General features: G+C 45.9%; 1 protein-coding gene across 2 annotated transcripts in view; it reads right to left on the reverse strand.

Annotated features, from left to right (window-relative positions):
- Nucleotides 1-3,054: 3,054 nt before the first annotated feature.
- Nucleotides 3,055-15,868, reverse strand: part of Tpst1 (tyrosylprotein sulfotransferase 1) — a 56,669-nt gene continuing 43,855 nt past the window's right edge. The window contains exons 4-6 of one of the 2 annotated variants that reach the window (XM_057765753.1): nt 9,031-9,081; nt 4,203-4,246; nt 3,055-3,564 (exon numbers count right to left, since the gene is read on the reverse strand). In XM_057765753.1, coding sequence (XP_057621736.1) covers nt 4,229-4,246; nt 9,031-9,081 — 69 coding nt within the window. In that variant the 3' untranslated portion in view covers nt 3,055-3,564; nt 4,203-4,228. The remainder of the gene's footprint in view (nt 3,565-4,202; nt 4,247-9,030; nt 9,082-15,868) is intronic. The other variant, XM_057765754.1, reaches the window with a different exon arrangement.

Here is a 15,868-nt window from a genome sequence, read left to right on the forward strand (position 1 = left end):
CTCCCACCAGCAGTGCAGAAGTGTTCCCTTTTCCCCACAACCTCTCCAGCATAAGTTGCCATCAGTGTTTTTGATCTTGGCCATTCTTACAGGTGTGGGATGGAATCTTAGAGTTGTTTTGATTTGCATTTCTCTGATGACTAAGGATGTTGAACGTTTCCTTAAGTGTCTTTCAGCCATTTTAGATTCCTCTGTTGAGAGTTCTCTGTTTAGGTCTGTACTCCATTTTTTTTATTGGATTATGTGTTCTTTTGGTGTCCAATTTCTTGAGTTCTTTGTATATTTTGGAGATCAGACCTCTGTCTGATGTGAGGTTAGTGAAGATCTTTTCCCATTCTGTAGGCTGTCGTTTGTCTTGCTGACTGTGTCCTTTGCTTTACAGAAGCTTTTCAGTTTCAGGAGGTCCCATTTATTAATTATTTCTCTTAGTGTCTGTGCTCCTGGGGTTCTATTTAGGAAGTGGTTTCCTGTGCCAATGTGTTCAAGTGTATTTCCCACCTTCTCTTCTATAAGGTTCAGTGTGGCTGGCTTTATGTTGAGGTCTTTGATCCATTTGGACTTGAGTTTTGTGTATGGTGATAGATATGGGTCTATTTTCATTTTCTGCATATTGATATCCAGTTATGCCAGCACCACTTGTTAAATATGCTTTCTTTTTTCCATTTGATATTTTTTGCTTCTTTATCAAATATCAGGTGTTGGAAGATGTGTGGATTGACATCCGGGTATTCTATTCGGTTTCATCTAGTCACTTTTCAGTCACTCTGTAGGGCTTCATTTGATTTATTGAAACACTGACCTTCCACAAACATAGAATGTTTATTAAATGACCGAGGACACTTGGTAGGATAAGGCAGAAAGACGGCCACAAGGCTGAAGACTACCTAGGATATACAGTGAAATCCAGGTCAGCCTGGGCTATGCAGAACAAGGAAGATCCTGTCTGAAAAACTAGTAAGTAGATGAATAAGATGCTGGAAGGGATCTGTGATGTCATAGGGAAGAGAAAGGCCTTCCTTCGTGGAGCTCAGGAAATATATGCTAGACTACAGCCAGGCATAGTGGCTCACACCTATAATCCTGGCAGAAGGGTTGCTACAATTCAGGCTAGCTGAGACTACATAGTTAGACTGGCCTGGCCTATAGACTGAGACCCTATCTCAAAATAAGAAAAAAGAGCCACGAGATTGTGGCCCATATGTTTAATCCCAGCACTAGGCAAACAGAGGTAGACAGATCTTTATGAGTTCAAGGCCAGTCTGGTCTACAGAGCGAGTTCCAGGACAGCCAGGGCTACACTAAGAAACCTTGCCTGGGTGAGAGTGGGTCGAAAAAGGAAAATGGAAAAGGAAATATACTTAGGCCAGGAAAAAAGACGTTATGAAGAAGGGGTGTAGTAGGGGTGTCAGTGAGGTACAGAGGCCACATCATGGACTTTTGGCCAGATGTAAGCGGTTCCATTCTGCAGGAGCCCCATGGAGGTTTAACATGTCATCAGGGCTATGGAAGGGCTTGGGCGTGGGCTTAACAGTCCTGGCTGTCCTTGAACTAGCTTTATAGACCAGGCTGGCCTTGAACTCACAGAGATCTGCCTTTCCCTGTCTCCCCAGTGCTGGGATTAAAGGCGTGTGCCACTACAGCCCGGCTTGGACGTGGGTTTAAGAGGGGCAGTAAGAAGGACTGTTGAGGATAAGAATTATTAAAGCTATAGACAGACAAAACATGCCGTAGCTCTAAAGAATTCAGGCCCCAGCCATCACAGACAGACAACATGATGTGCTAGCTAGAGGCAGAAGCCAGGGCCTACATGGCAGAAGCAGGGGTCCCTTTTAACTTTCTGAGGATGGCAACATAATCCTCCACGCTCTCCCATTACAGGTAGGAGGCAGAAAGTAGGGTGGCCACCAAGACCCCCGTTAGTGTTAGCTAACTTCCCCTAGTCAGAAATCTGGTCACATGGAAGCCTGTTAGCCCTGACAGTGTCTGAGTAAGGAGCCTGTTGGAATGTGAGGGGAGATTGCGGTAGTCCTGTGGTCTGGCCATCACCTTCTTCCAGGGTGCACCTTTAAAGGCTCTGCCCATGCCTGGCTCCTGCCACTGTGCTTCCTGGCCAACCGGACTCAACATCTCAGCATCCACTCTCCATGCCTTCTCTCCAGGATGGACCGTAAGCCAAAAGAACCCGTTCCTCCCGTGAAGCTGTTTCTGTCAAGTATCTTGGTTACAGCAACGCAAAAGTAACCACTGCAGGTGACTAGTTTTAGTACAAGAGCTAGGAATCTTCCTGAGGACACAGAACTTGCAGGGACCTCAGGATAAGGAGGTAGCTACCAGGCCAGGAGCAGAGGGAAAGATGACATTCCAGGGAGAGAGGCCTATGGTGGGATTTAGCAGAGAGCTGGCTAGGGCTGGATCACAGCAGCGTGTGCGCTCTATTCCCAAGGGGGCAGTGAAGTCGTACGTGGAGTGGATGGGGCAAGAGAAGGTGTGGAGATACTGTTCCGATCCTCTACTGTAATGGTGTCAGGAAGACAGGGTGGATTCTTTAATTAGGGCTGGGACAGAGGAGCTGGAGGCAAGCAGATAATTTCAATAAATACATGAAGGTAGGGTCAAAGGTCTTGTCCCCTCGTACATGCGCGGAGGGCAAGAGAAGAGGAGGAAAGCAGAGATGACCTTTAGGTTTCAGGCTGAAAGTGCTGTGGTTGGTGACATAGACGTCGTGACTAAACCAGGGACAAGTGTGAAGATGGAATAATACGTAAAACATCCTGTTCCGTGCCTGGCACCTGAAACATAATAATAATAATCAATAAATGTGATTATTATTACCTCTGTTATTCTGTGTTCCACAATAATGGCTTCTTGGAAACAGTAAGTTCTTTGACCTTAAACATCCACACCCCCCCCAATACATACACACATGCACACACACGGGAGGGAGCGAGGGAGGGAACCTACAGCACAGCCCACAGGAAGCTGCTGTAGCACCGTCTGAGACGGTTTGTGCTCCGAATGACAGTACCGAAAACAAAGCCACTCGAACGCTTCACATTTAAGCTTTTATTTTGAAAAATAAAATACAAAAGTCATTAGGTTGTAAATGTATACAGTAATTTCCCAACGTCTCTGAAACAATACAATGAATTATTTAAATAATTAAGGTATTTACTATTATCCACATCAATATATTTAAACAGGCACAAGTGTTCTACAAAACACTGGAACGTGTACAGACAACCGATCTGAACGAGACTGCCAATTTTGTTAACCAAATGCCTTCCTTAAACTCTCCTTCTCTTGAAATTAAGACTGGAATCTGGTAAGAACGACAAGGACAAGAGGAGCTGTAACAGAACCGCGTCCCTGCTGGGCTCCTCATCTTGAGGGCTGTGCGAGTCACTGGGCTCGAGAGCCATCACTCAGGGAGGTGGGCTGTAGCACCTCCCCAGGGACAGGAGGCTGGCAGGTGAGCAGGAGCGATGGGTTGGGTCACAGCACTTCTCCCTGCAGGAGACAGCAGTTCCAGAGATTTCCCTTCTGTAGAAAAGGCAGCAGTCATCCCTAGGGCAAACACACAGCATGTGGTCACGGGCACAGATCAAAGCTGCCCTTCCTGTACCATCCCCGCCTGCTTCCCTGTTTGCACCAGGGGCTAGGTGGCTCCTGCAGTTCAGGGGCAGGAGGACGGACAACCACGCCTCGGAGGGACATGGAGGACACACTTTGCCATCTATGCTGTTTCCAGTGCCTGCAAATAACTTCAAGGTACAAAGCAAGAGAACACAGGGCTGCTACAGACGCTTTCTAATGGTGGTGACAGTCACCTGCATCCGCAGCTACCACTAACGTCCAACGTGCAAAGCCACCATGCTGACTTCTCATTATGTGCCGTGACCTTAGGAGATGAATGGGCTCTCCGGGATCACTCTTCTCGTCAGCCCTAGGTGACTGGGCTCTCAGTCTCTCGGTCCCTCCTAACATTAAAGACCCCTTCCAAACGCCATCTCCACACTTACTCCACGCTTCATTTCACAGATAAGGGAACAGACACGGAGTTAAGCTGCTTGGTGCCAGGAGGTGACAGAGCCAATGCCAACCCAGGCTGCCCGAGGCCAGAGCTGTGCTCACTATCCGGACACACAGCTGTCTCTGTCGGCTCAAGTGGAGACTCCCACCCAGCAGCACCCGACGGGCCTCACCTCACTGTGGGAAGTTCCAGGCTCAGCTACTCCAATTGCTCGGTCTGTGGAAGGAACCATAGATACGTTAAAGTCCTGCAGTCAGCTGGAAGAGGTACGACTGCTCTCACCAACACAGCAGCCATGCCTCAGAGGACTGACGGCTAACATTACATCTAAGGTTTAAACTTACCATGCTTGAGAGACTGGAGAAAAGCAAGCCTCTAGCACGCAGGCCGTGGCCTGTGAAGGCTGTGCTCCAGCGGCCCACTCCCCCTTCCCAAGACACTGAATACTATTCTTAAAATTGACTGGCCTTGTCAAATCTGCTGTTCTAGCAAAATAGTAGGTCATTACACTGACGGCTATTTCTGCTTTTGTAATTAAGCTTGCTTACTCTGCTCAAAAAGATCACCAGGACAACTGCAAGACATATATGTTAGAGTAAGACCCTGCCTTCACACAGACAATACACATCATTTTACAGGTTTGCCTTTATACATCCTGGGCTGATATGGCTGGGGACCGCACCTTGGGAGAGCTCTCCGGTGCAGTCCTGGCCCCACAAAGAGGGCCATCACCTAAATAAAAAGCCTCTCCTTACTAAAATATATTCATGGTCATGGTGAATGACCCTCTGAGCGACCCCAGACCCATTAACAGCGTCTGCTCAGAGTTTTAGATAAACTCAGCCTGTAACTGTTCTAAGGAAAGAAACTGGACTGGCCTTTCCCACACTCCAGGGACAGACTAAATCCTTGGCATCACCCGAGTAACAAGGATGCCTTTGTTCCTCACGAGTCCCACATAAGTCTGTGTGGGGACACGAGATGACAGGATGGGCTCACTTTCAGAACCTTCCAGTCAGCCTGGCCTCAAGTCAAATGCTGGAGCTTTTGGCTATTCGCATAGGAACGAGCACAGGGAGTGTGGGCATGACTCCACAGGGACAGGACACGCAGTGTCTCTGGGGCCCTCCAAGACCCAGCCCCTGTACCTCCTCACTTCTGACTGACCTTGAACTCCACTATGTGGAGCAGGCTGGCTGAACTTGCAGTGGTCCCCCTGCCTCTGCCTCCTCACTCTGGGATTACCAGTATGTGCTGTCAAGCTTATCAAGTTTCTGTTTCTTTTTTTGTGACAGGGTTTCGTGTAACCCACAGGGCCTTGAACACTCTGTGTAGCTGAAGATGTCCTGGAATTTGATGCTTCTGCCTCCAGTTCACAAGTACTGATACTACAAGCATGTGCCCACACTTGGACCCATTTCTTAATTAAACCATAATCTTTCTTTTAAATTTTGCTTATTTATTTAATGTGTATGGGTATTTTGCCTACATGTATGTCTACACATCATGTGCATGCCTGGTTCCTGAAGAAACCAGAAGAAGGTATCAGATCCCCTGGACATAGAGTTACAGCCACATGAAGGCTGGGAACTGAACCTGGGTCCTCTGGGAGGGCAACCATTCTTAACTGCTGATCCATTGCTATAGCACACTTTTTCAATATTTCTATTTTTTAACATGTGTGTATGTGTGTGTCTTTCTGCCTGTGTAAGAGTACATACATGTGAGTGTGATGTCCCAAGGGGTCAGAAGAGAGTGTCAGATCCCTCGGCATGAGTGCTGGCAACGGAACAAAGCTCCTCTGCAAGCCAGTAATCTTAACCACTAAGGCACCTAGCCCCGAAACCACAATCTTCCATGTTCTAAATGTGTCTGTGGGAAAGATGAAATAAAGTCACCTCAGTGAGTGCGTATCAAGGCATTTAAAAGCTTTTTCTTATTGCCTTACAAGACTTCTCTATATTCTACAAATTACTATTGTTTTTTAAAAATATTGTCCTCCTGAAGGCTTGTTTCCTACCATTTATTTATAGTTCTTAGATATTTTGCTGGACTTTTTTTTTTTTTTTTTTTTTTTTTGGTTTTTCGAGACAGGGTTTCTCTGTGGTTTTGGAGCCTGTCCTGGAACTAGCTCTTGTAGACCAGGCTGGTCTCGAACTCACAGAGATCCGCCTGCCTCTGCCTCCCGAGTGCTGGGATTAAAGGCGTGCGCCACCACCGCCCGGCAGTTCTTAGATATTTTATTTTTGGAGTTGGGCATTGTGGTGCACGCCTTTAATCCCAGCACTTGGGAGGCAGAGGCAGTCATATCTCTATGAGTTCGAAGTCAGTCTGGTCTACACAGTGAGTTCAGGACAGCGAGCATTACATAATAAAATGGCCTTGTCTCAAAAGACAAAAACCAATTTTATTATTGGGTTGGAGAGACGTCTCAGTGGTTAAGTACATTTGTTGCTCTTCCAGAGAACTCAGGTTTGATTCATAACACGCACAGGCCGGCTCACAAAGGTTTGTTAACTCCAGTTCCAGGGGATATGACACCCTCTTCTGACCTCTGTGGGCACCGGGCATGCATGAGGTACACAGATATGCATGCAGGAAAAATAGGCATACACTTAAGAATAATAATTGTAAGTTTAATATTAGATTACTATATTGAGACAGGGTTTACTATGTACCACTGGCCGGCCTAGAACTCTGTATATAGACCAGGCCAGCCTTGAACTCATAGAAATCCACCTGCCTCTGTCTCCCAAGTGCTGAGTTCAAGGGTGTATCACCATACCCAACTCTGGCATTCATTTTTAAAAATTCCTCATTTGCTTACTTAGCTTTGTGTAGACGGGTGTTTGCGTGAATGCTCTGTGGGGAAGTGCGTACCACAGCATGTATGTGGATGGCAGGAGTCAGTTCATCCTTCCCCCTTTATGTGGGATCAAACTCGGGCTGACAGGCTGGGGGGCAATGCCTTTACCGTCTGAGCCACCGCACCAACTCTAGCGTTATTTGTTATTTCTGCTTGTTTAGGATAGGGTCTGGCTCTATAGCCCAGGCTGGCCTTGAGCATATAATCCTCCTGCCTCCAACTTCCCAGTGCTGGGGAAGCAGACGTGTGCCACTATATCCAGCTACGGCAAGTTTTAATAAGCAAATATTCTCAACTCTGATGTGTAATTTATCATCCCCCCCCCCACTGGAGACAGAGTTTCTTGAGTATTCCTGGCTGTCCTGGAACTCACTCTATAGACCAGGCTAGCCTCAAACTCAGAGATCCACGAGTCTCTGCCTCCCGAGTGCCGGGATTAATTAAAGGCATGCGCCACTGTCCTGCACTCTATCAATCTTTAAACTCACGACCATGTCTCTATGACTGAAGACGGCTTCCCCTCTAAGTTCGGGGACTTTCTCTTGCATGATTCTACCCACCCCCTCTCCATCTGGAGCTACTGGGTGTGTGCTGAAGCACAGGGAAGTTGTCAGTTTCGGTCTCAAATCCCCTTTCTTGGTTTCTTCAAGTTTATTCTGCCTCTTAGATTGCTTTCTGGCAATTTCCAAGGCTGTGAGTAATGGCCTCTTCGGGAATCCACCCAGGGCTCTGGGATGTCATGCACACTTTGGGCCTGGCCCTGCTCTCCCTCTATACAAGCATCAGGTCCTTGAGTTCCTTGAGAAGGCTCCGTTTCTCCCAACTCCTGCGGACATATCCTAATTTCTCACTCCTAGCAGACCCCTAGCAACAATTGTTGAATACATGAAAAGAATGGGAAAGAGTTAAACAGACACTGCTAAGAATATGCCCTGAATGCACTCTGAGACCCTCTGGTACCACACATCATTCCGGACGGCTGGTAACTGAGAGTGGTCAGGTCGGGCACGGCCTTCACTCCTGGTGAGAGACAGCGTCACGGAGCTCCAGAGGAGGCCTGCTTACTCCAGGCTTGCTGCATGCGACGCAAAAGGCAATGTTTCCCCTGCAATCCTAACTCAAACACTTTTAGAAACTGAGTTCAGTATGGACAGCAGCACCCTAGAGATGGGATGCCTCAGCCCATGCAGAACAGCAAGGCTAATGACAGGCAGTGATGCCTCTTCTCCCAGCTGTTACACAAGTGACAGGGGACCACAGGACACGCTGTGCTACTCCAGGCACAACCACCACGATAATCTTGGTTTTCCTCCAATTCTGGACATAAAAATGGAATGCAAGTGAGCTGAAACATTACAGTTGTAATTATAGATTGGTTTCTTTTTGTTGTTGTTTTTGAGACAGGGTCCTACTATGTAGTCTGAGTGATCTGGAACTTACTGTGTAGACCAGGCTGGCCTCGAACTCACAGAGATCCGCCTGCCTCTGCCTTCTGAGTGCTGGGATTAAAGGTGTGCGCCACCACTGCCTGGCTGGTTTCATTTATTTTTAAAAACAAGGATTACAGGCTTTGGACTCTCACATTTGCTAACAGCCAGTTGCTGTGTGCATTATGTATCATAGGTCTTTTAGTTTCCAATGTGAGGACAGCTCAAACACCTCAAACATGAATATAACAAAAATACCAAAGGTACTTATTATTATTATTATTATTATTACTTTGCATCTTAATGCAAAGTAGATGCTCAGGCATTCTCCCCATTCCCATGTGAAATCTGTGTGGCTGAGTGTGCGCTTCCCTAGCTCCGGAAGACCCTAAACTCTCTCAAATCCCAGCCGCTCGTTACCGCCAGCACAGGTCACTGTCTTTTCTACTTCCCTTACTTATCTGCTTGTTGGCACGTTGAGAAGGGAGCTGGCCTGGAACTGCACTATGTAGCCCAGGCTGCCTTGGATTTGTGCTGATCCTCTCCTCTCAGCTGATGGCTGGCATTACGGGTACAAAGCAGCACACTTGGATTTTATTTTCTTGTTTTCATTTTTTATACTTCATTGTCTTTTCCAAAGCTTACTTTGTGGAAGAGCCAGCTCTTACAGAAAAGAAGAGGAAGGAGAAGTGGTGTACGTACGGTACCTGGGGCTTTTCTTTCAGAAAGTCAGGTAGCTGAAATTCTCCTTTATAGACCTGGAAAGAACAGAGCAGGAGTGAGTTAAGCAAACGGGAGCCTCCTGGTGCACATCACAGCCACTGGGCTGCTGCTTCACTCATGAGAGAGCGACCTGCCAGTTCAGGGCCAGCGAGGGAAACAGAACTCAGTGAGAGCTAACTCACTCAGACTCCGTGGCAGCAGCTGCCCCAGTGCTCCTGGGCTGTCTGGCTGGGAAGGGGCGGGCCATGTCGGGTAGGAAACACAATCAAGTGCCAGAGCTTGGTTAGGAGTGCGCTCCTCCTGGCTGCCCATCAGTTCTCCAGTTACAATCCTGGATTTGAGCCAACAGCAGTTTTCTCAGTTTGCCCAAAAAGCCTATTTAAGAAATATTAGATGATTCTTAGAGTAACATCTACTTAAAGCTCATAGATCTCCTCTTGTGAGACAAGGCCATCCCAGAGTGGCCTTAAATGCATTATTTAGCCGAGAATCACCTTGAGCTCCCACTCCTCCTGCCTGTCTCCACTGTGGCAGTGCTGGGGTTCAGGCTTGAATCACTGTGCCTGGTTTATACAGTCCTGGGATGGAATCCAGGGCTTTGGGCGTACCAGGTGAGCACTCTACAAACTCAGCTACATCCTGGTTCCACACACATAAGTTTGAATACTTGGTTCCCCGCCCCCCACCCAGCAGGCGGAACTGTTTCAGAAGGGTTAGAAGGAGTGGCCTTGTTGGAGGACGAGTCACTGGGACAGGTTTTAAGATTTCAAAAAATTCACACCATTTCCATTGTGCTGTCTCTGCTTCCTGTCTGTGGACTGGGAAATGAGCTCTCAGCTGTGCTCCGGTGCCAGCACGCCTGCTGCTGCTGCTGCCGTGCCGACTTTCATGATGGACTCCAGCCCTCTGAAACCTTAAGCCCAATTAATGCTTTCTCTTATGTACTGGTGTTTTGTTACAGCAATTGAAAGTAACTAATCCAGTGTGTATGCATACACGAACACACACACCCACAAATTTGTGCTAAACTAATTAAGTAGTTATAATTAGGACAATAAAGTTTTACATAAGGGCATACACTGTAACAAACCCTAACTTCCAGATACAGTATGACAAAAGCAGTCCTGAGGAACAGCACACTCAGAATGGACACGTAAAACAGGCACAGGGATGGGCACCTATAATCCAAGCAGTTGGGAGGTGGAGGCAGGAGCATCTCAAGTTTAAGGCCAGCCTCAGCTACACAGAGAGTTCAAGGTCAGCACAGGCTACTTGACACCGAGTCTCAAAAAAACTCCAAATAGGCAGAATGTGATGGCGCATGTTTTTAATCCCAGCATTTGGGAAGCAGAGGCAGGTGGCTCTCTGAGTTTGAGGGCAGCTTGGTCTATATAGCAAGATACAGGCTGGCCAGGGATACACAATGACACCCTGTCTAAAAATGGGTGTGACTCATTGGTATTGTAATATCCTAATGTGTATGATATCCTAGTTTTAATCCTGAGGGTCACTAAATAATAATAAATTATTAAACACAGTCAATGCATATATTGTATACTCTACACTGAAAATAATATAAATTGTTATACCACTAACGACATAGATGAATCTCAACACATAATCATGACAGTGTGTATCGGGGGAGACAGATCCTAAGAAATACACTGTCTTAATTTTGTAGTATTATGAGGTGTGATCTTTTATTGATATGCTAGGTATACTTCTTTGTATATATATTTAAATAGGAAAAATCAGATAACCAAATTAACTCAATGGCATAATGTTGACAAGTTATTGTTTGCTGGTTGGGGAGGTTCATATTTGGTATGCAGAACTTGAAAGGCAGAAGCAGGAGCAGAAAAATTTTGAGTTTGAGGCCAGCTTTGGCTACACAGTGAGAACCTATGTTTCTCTCCAAACAAACAAACAAACAAACAAATAAATAAATAAATGCTACTAAAATGCATATATACCCTCTGTTTAAGTATAAAAATGTTTGTTTCAACAGTTTGCAGTAGTTTTGCTTCTGTTTGGTTTTTTGGTTTTAAGTAGAACTATTAATGTCATAAAGAATGAAAAAGCAGTCTATTAAAAAAAGTTGAAAAAAAAAAAGGTTGACACCAGCGTGGTGGCGCACGCCTTTAATCCCAGCACTCACGAAGCAGAGGCAGCAGATCTCTGTAAGTTCAAGGCTAGTCTAGTCTACAGGATGAGTTCCAGGACAGCCAGGGCAACACAGAAAAACCCTGTCTCAAAAATTCACACATGCACACAGAGTCTGACAGCTGCCAAGTTCAGAATTACTGTGACAAGAACCTACGGATTCTGACTAGTCACCAGATAGCTTCTGAGCACACAAAGAAATGCTCTAAATGGCGAATAACAAACAAACAAACACAGAAGGAATTTGATACTAGATTCTGTTTCAGGAAATTTGATCACACTGTGATATCCGACACTGTTGAGTAAAGTTTACCTTGAATCAGGGGGTTGAACCCACAACTAGCTGAAGGAATTAGACACAGAGAAGCCAGCAATTTGGATAGGGAAAACACACAGGAAGGAAAGGACAGGGACTTGAGTTTGGCTCTTCCTTTGGGTCTGGGGACGAGTGAGGAGACAGGTCTCCAGCCAAAATTAGCTTAAACATAATTTTGTACAGAACTGGATTGATTTTAAGTCTCAGTTCCTGACAGACCCTCACCAACAGGACATGTTTTGCCTGCTATTCACCATTAATACAATTCATTGTTTCTATCACTTTCCCTTGGGGAATTATGACTTAGTAGTTTCACACGTAGAGAAAACACAACTCTAGCCAGGAATGACAACACAGGAAGGAGCTAGCTTTGAAGTTTACATTTCCAGTCCCTCTGGGCTTGTGTGACTCAGAGAGACTCCTTATCGCCCAAACAGAAATGCTGTCTAACAGCTGGTGACATGCGTGTTCACATGTTCTCATCTAAGTGTTCTGGCAGCTGTGCACATCACAGACTGGGTTCTTAGAAAGTTCAACAGTCTTGTCCTGTCTGGAAGCAGTGGGAATGATGTTAATGCTTCCCACCATTGTGAAGAAAATGCATTAATCAGCTCAGAAGCACGAAAATCCACTCTAAACATATCTTTAATACAAAAAGAAAGGTTACAGTGCCCTAACTGTTGGATGCAGATGAGTGACTAATAGGGACTACATGGTCCATATAAAATAGAAACTTCCTTATCACAGTAAGCAGTAACAACTTATGAAAGTTATCGTTAAGACTTGGATTTTCAGGCCCAGGATGGTGACAAATGCCTTTAATTCCAGAACTTAGGAGGTAGAAAGGGAAGAGAATATGTGAGTTCAATGCAAACCTGGTCTGTATAGTTTGTTTGTTTTCAATGTATGTGTATGGGTGCTTTGCTTGCATGTATGTCTGTGTACGGCATTCATGTAGTACCTATGAAGCCCAGAAGAGAGTATCAGACCCCCTCCGAACTGAAGTTACAGGCAGTTCTAAGTCACCATGTGGGTGCTGGGAATTGAACCTAGGTCCTCTGATAGAGCAGCCAGTGCTCTTCACTGTGAAACCACCTCTCTAGCCCCCAGGATAGGGTTCTGAAGATGACAGTTCATGATGAGTGTGCTGGATCATGCTTGTCGAGGACTGGTGTGGGAAGTCCTTCTGTGCACGTGCTGCTTTTATTGGTTAATGAATAAAAAAGCTGCTTTCAGCCAATGGCTTAACAGAATATAGCCAGGCTGGAAAAGATACACAGAGAGAGTAGGTGGAGTCAGGAGATGCCATGTAGTCTCAGCCTGGAACAGATGTGCTGGGACCTTGCCAGTAGGCCACAACCACATGGCGATACACTGATTAATAAAATTGGGTTAAATTAAGATAGAAGAGCTAGCCAATAAGAAGCTAGAGCTAATAGGCTGAGCAGTGATTTAATTAATGCAGTTTCTGTGTAGTTATTGCGAGTCTGTGCGGCCGGGAACCAGCAAGTGGCTTCCCACTACAGAGGACTATGATAGACACATTGCTATGAACGCTGAATACCAAAGAACTAGTTAACTGTCATATTAAGACTGGTATCCTGGCCCAGCTCTACTATTCTTGTGGAACGGCTAGGGAGATATATATGTGTGCATGCATGTATGTATAAATCCTAAGTCCATTTAGTGTTGCTTGTATGAACATATGTTTAGGGCTGACTACTTGGGATTGGATAACACAGCAAGGGGCCTGTCCCTGGCGAAAACAGATCCCTACCTCAGTAGCCAATGATTGGCTGGAGCTCTTCTACCTAGTGGGGGCAGGACCTTAGTAAATTTCCCCTAACCACACTGGCATGTTGACTGGTGTGATCACCATGCAAATCCTGTTTAGGAAACTCTACTGCTGAGATTTCATTGGGCAGCATCCCTGCCATGTTTAGAAGATACTATTTTGCAGCAGGTGCTATTCCTACTCAGATATATCACTAGACTACTTAAAAAGCAATGGAGGACCTGGAGAGATGGTTCAGTAGTTAAGAGCACTTGTTGCTATTACGGAGGTCCTGGGTTTGGTTTCCAGCATCCACATGATGGCTCACAATCACCAATCCTAGGGGATCTAACTCCTTCTGAACTTTGCACTCAAGTGGTGCACAGACATCCATGCATGCAAAACACTTACTCACATAAAAATTCAAAAATCTAAAAATAAAAATTCTAAAAGGCAGTGGACAGGGCTTGGTGTCACACATCAGCAATTCCAGCACTCAAAGGGTTAAGACAGTAGACTGTGGGTTTGAGCACAGACTGGGTTATATAGTGAATTCCTGAATAATTCAGGCTGCACTGCCAGATTCTGTCTCAAAACACACACACACACACACACACACACACACACAACCCACTCTGAAAATGAATGAATGAAAAGAAACCAGATGCTAAGGAACACGGCATGTACAAGCTACTCAAACGCTAGTAAGAAATTACATGTGCAGCTAGCAATCACTGCCGTGTCTGCTGTCGGCTAACATGTAGTATCACAAGTGAGAACACTGCAGCCAGTATTATTTCTATTTGCTGACAACCCCCCCTCCCTCCATTTCTTTTCCTTGGTAGCAGCTGCCCAAGATCCTTGAAATTTAAAAACACTACCAAACTCTATCCAGGCTCTGCCGCCTTTTCACAGTGCTTCTCAGAATGGTGAGAGCTTGCACCTGCCAGGTCGCGGCCAGCTCAGAAAGCTTCCCATTACCCTGTCCTCTCCTTTGGGGGCATCTATTACTCATTGGCTATCCCTCCATTGCGTTTCATGTGCGTGAATTTTTGCTAATTATCACCTTTAAAATTTTTAGTGTGTATGGGTGCTTTGTTTGCATGTAAGTCTGCGTATCATGTGTATAGTTGATACCCACCTAGGCCAGAAGAAGGTTTCAGAGTCCAGAGAACTGGAATTACAGATGGTTCTGAGCCACTTTGAGCATGCTGGGAATTGAGCCCAGGTTCTCTAGAAGAGCAGCCAGTGCTCTTAACCATGCAACCTCATGGCAGAGCCACCCCTCCAGCCTCCTCACCTGGACATTTCTACGGTTCTGTTTGTCTTTCCACGGCCCTGCTCCTGCAATGTGCACAGGAGAGGCTAGAGGGGAAAGTCAGGGCTGGCGTCTTCACAGGCTGGTTTGTCCCTTGAGTTGCCTGACTCTAGACTGGGTAGCCCCTCCGATCTGGATGAGAGGTGCAGCAGAGGGGAGTCAGTCTGGTTTTGTCTCCCTGCTTTAGAAAATGGCTGTGTTTAAGGAGTTACAAGTCACGGTCACAAACTTAGTGGAAACACTGCTCACTCTCTAGCAGAGACTTTTTTATGTCTTAAAAATTTAGGGTAGAGTTCGAGATTAGAATAAAACAGAACCCCAACTCTGATTGTCCTGGCACTCACCATATAACCGAGGCTCTCTCTGGACTCAGTCTCCTAAGTACTGGTTACGGGAGTACATGCCACAGCCAGGTAGAAATGAAGTTATTTTTAGGGATTTTTTTGAACTGAAGAAAGTATTTCAGGAACTGGAAATCAGACCCAGTTAACCAGGTGCCATCTTCTACACTGTGCCATGAACAGCAGCACGGGTCTTTAAAAAAACTTCTAAATTACTGGTTTACTATGGTCCCCTTCCCCCATAGATGCTGGGTCTTCTAAGAGTTAGACACTGATGGTTAGTGCAATTAATTTTGAAAGCTCTAAGCTGTCTGTTGACAGAAAGAGAACAGCTATCCTTTAAAATTCCTGGGACAACTGTAAGTAGTTACCCACCTAGCTTTCAAAAGTCAGCCCTAACTTAAGGAGAGCAGAAGAAGAAGGCAGAGGAGGCTTGGAACCTGCTCCTCTGTGTGAGGCTCCAGAGCCTTCAGACGGGTTAATGAACAGTTGTGCAAGAAGACAGAAGACATCGTGAATGACTTAAAAGAACCTAAACACACAACAGAGGGGCTGGCTCCCTGCTGCACACAGAAAAGGAGGGCAGACTGCTTTGTAAAGCCAACAGGAGGAGCACAGGAAAGAACTGACGCAAAGACATAAAGAACAGGAGCCAGGAGAGACGAGAATGATGTGACAAGGTTTGTTGTTTTTGTTTTTGCTTTGGCTTTTCAAGACAGGGTTTCTATTGACAGCCGAAGCTGTCCTGGAACTTCCTCTGCGGGCCAGGCTGGCCTCGAAGTCCCAGAGGTCCTCTTGTCTTTGCCTCCCGGCACCACCACCAGCTGAACAATTTAAGTTTTAAGGATGAGCCAGGCCTTGTTTTGGGATTTTCATTTTTACACTGACCCTGTGAACAAATCATTTTTTT

Source organism: Chionomys nivalis, chromosome 3 (assembly GCF_950005125.1).
Source record: "Chionomys nivalis chromosome 3, mChiNiv1.1, whole genome shotgun sequence".
Classification (NCBI taxonomy): domain Eukaryota; kingdom Metazoa; phylum Chordata; class Mammalia; order Rodentia; family Cricetidae; genus Chionomys; species Chionomys nivalis.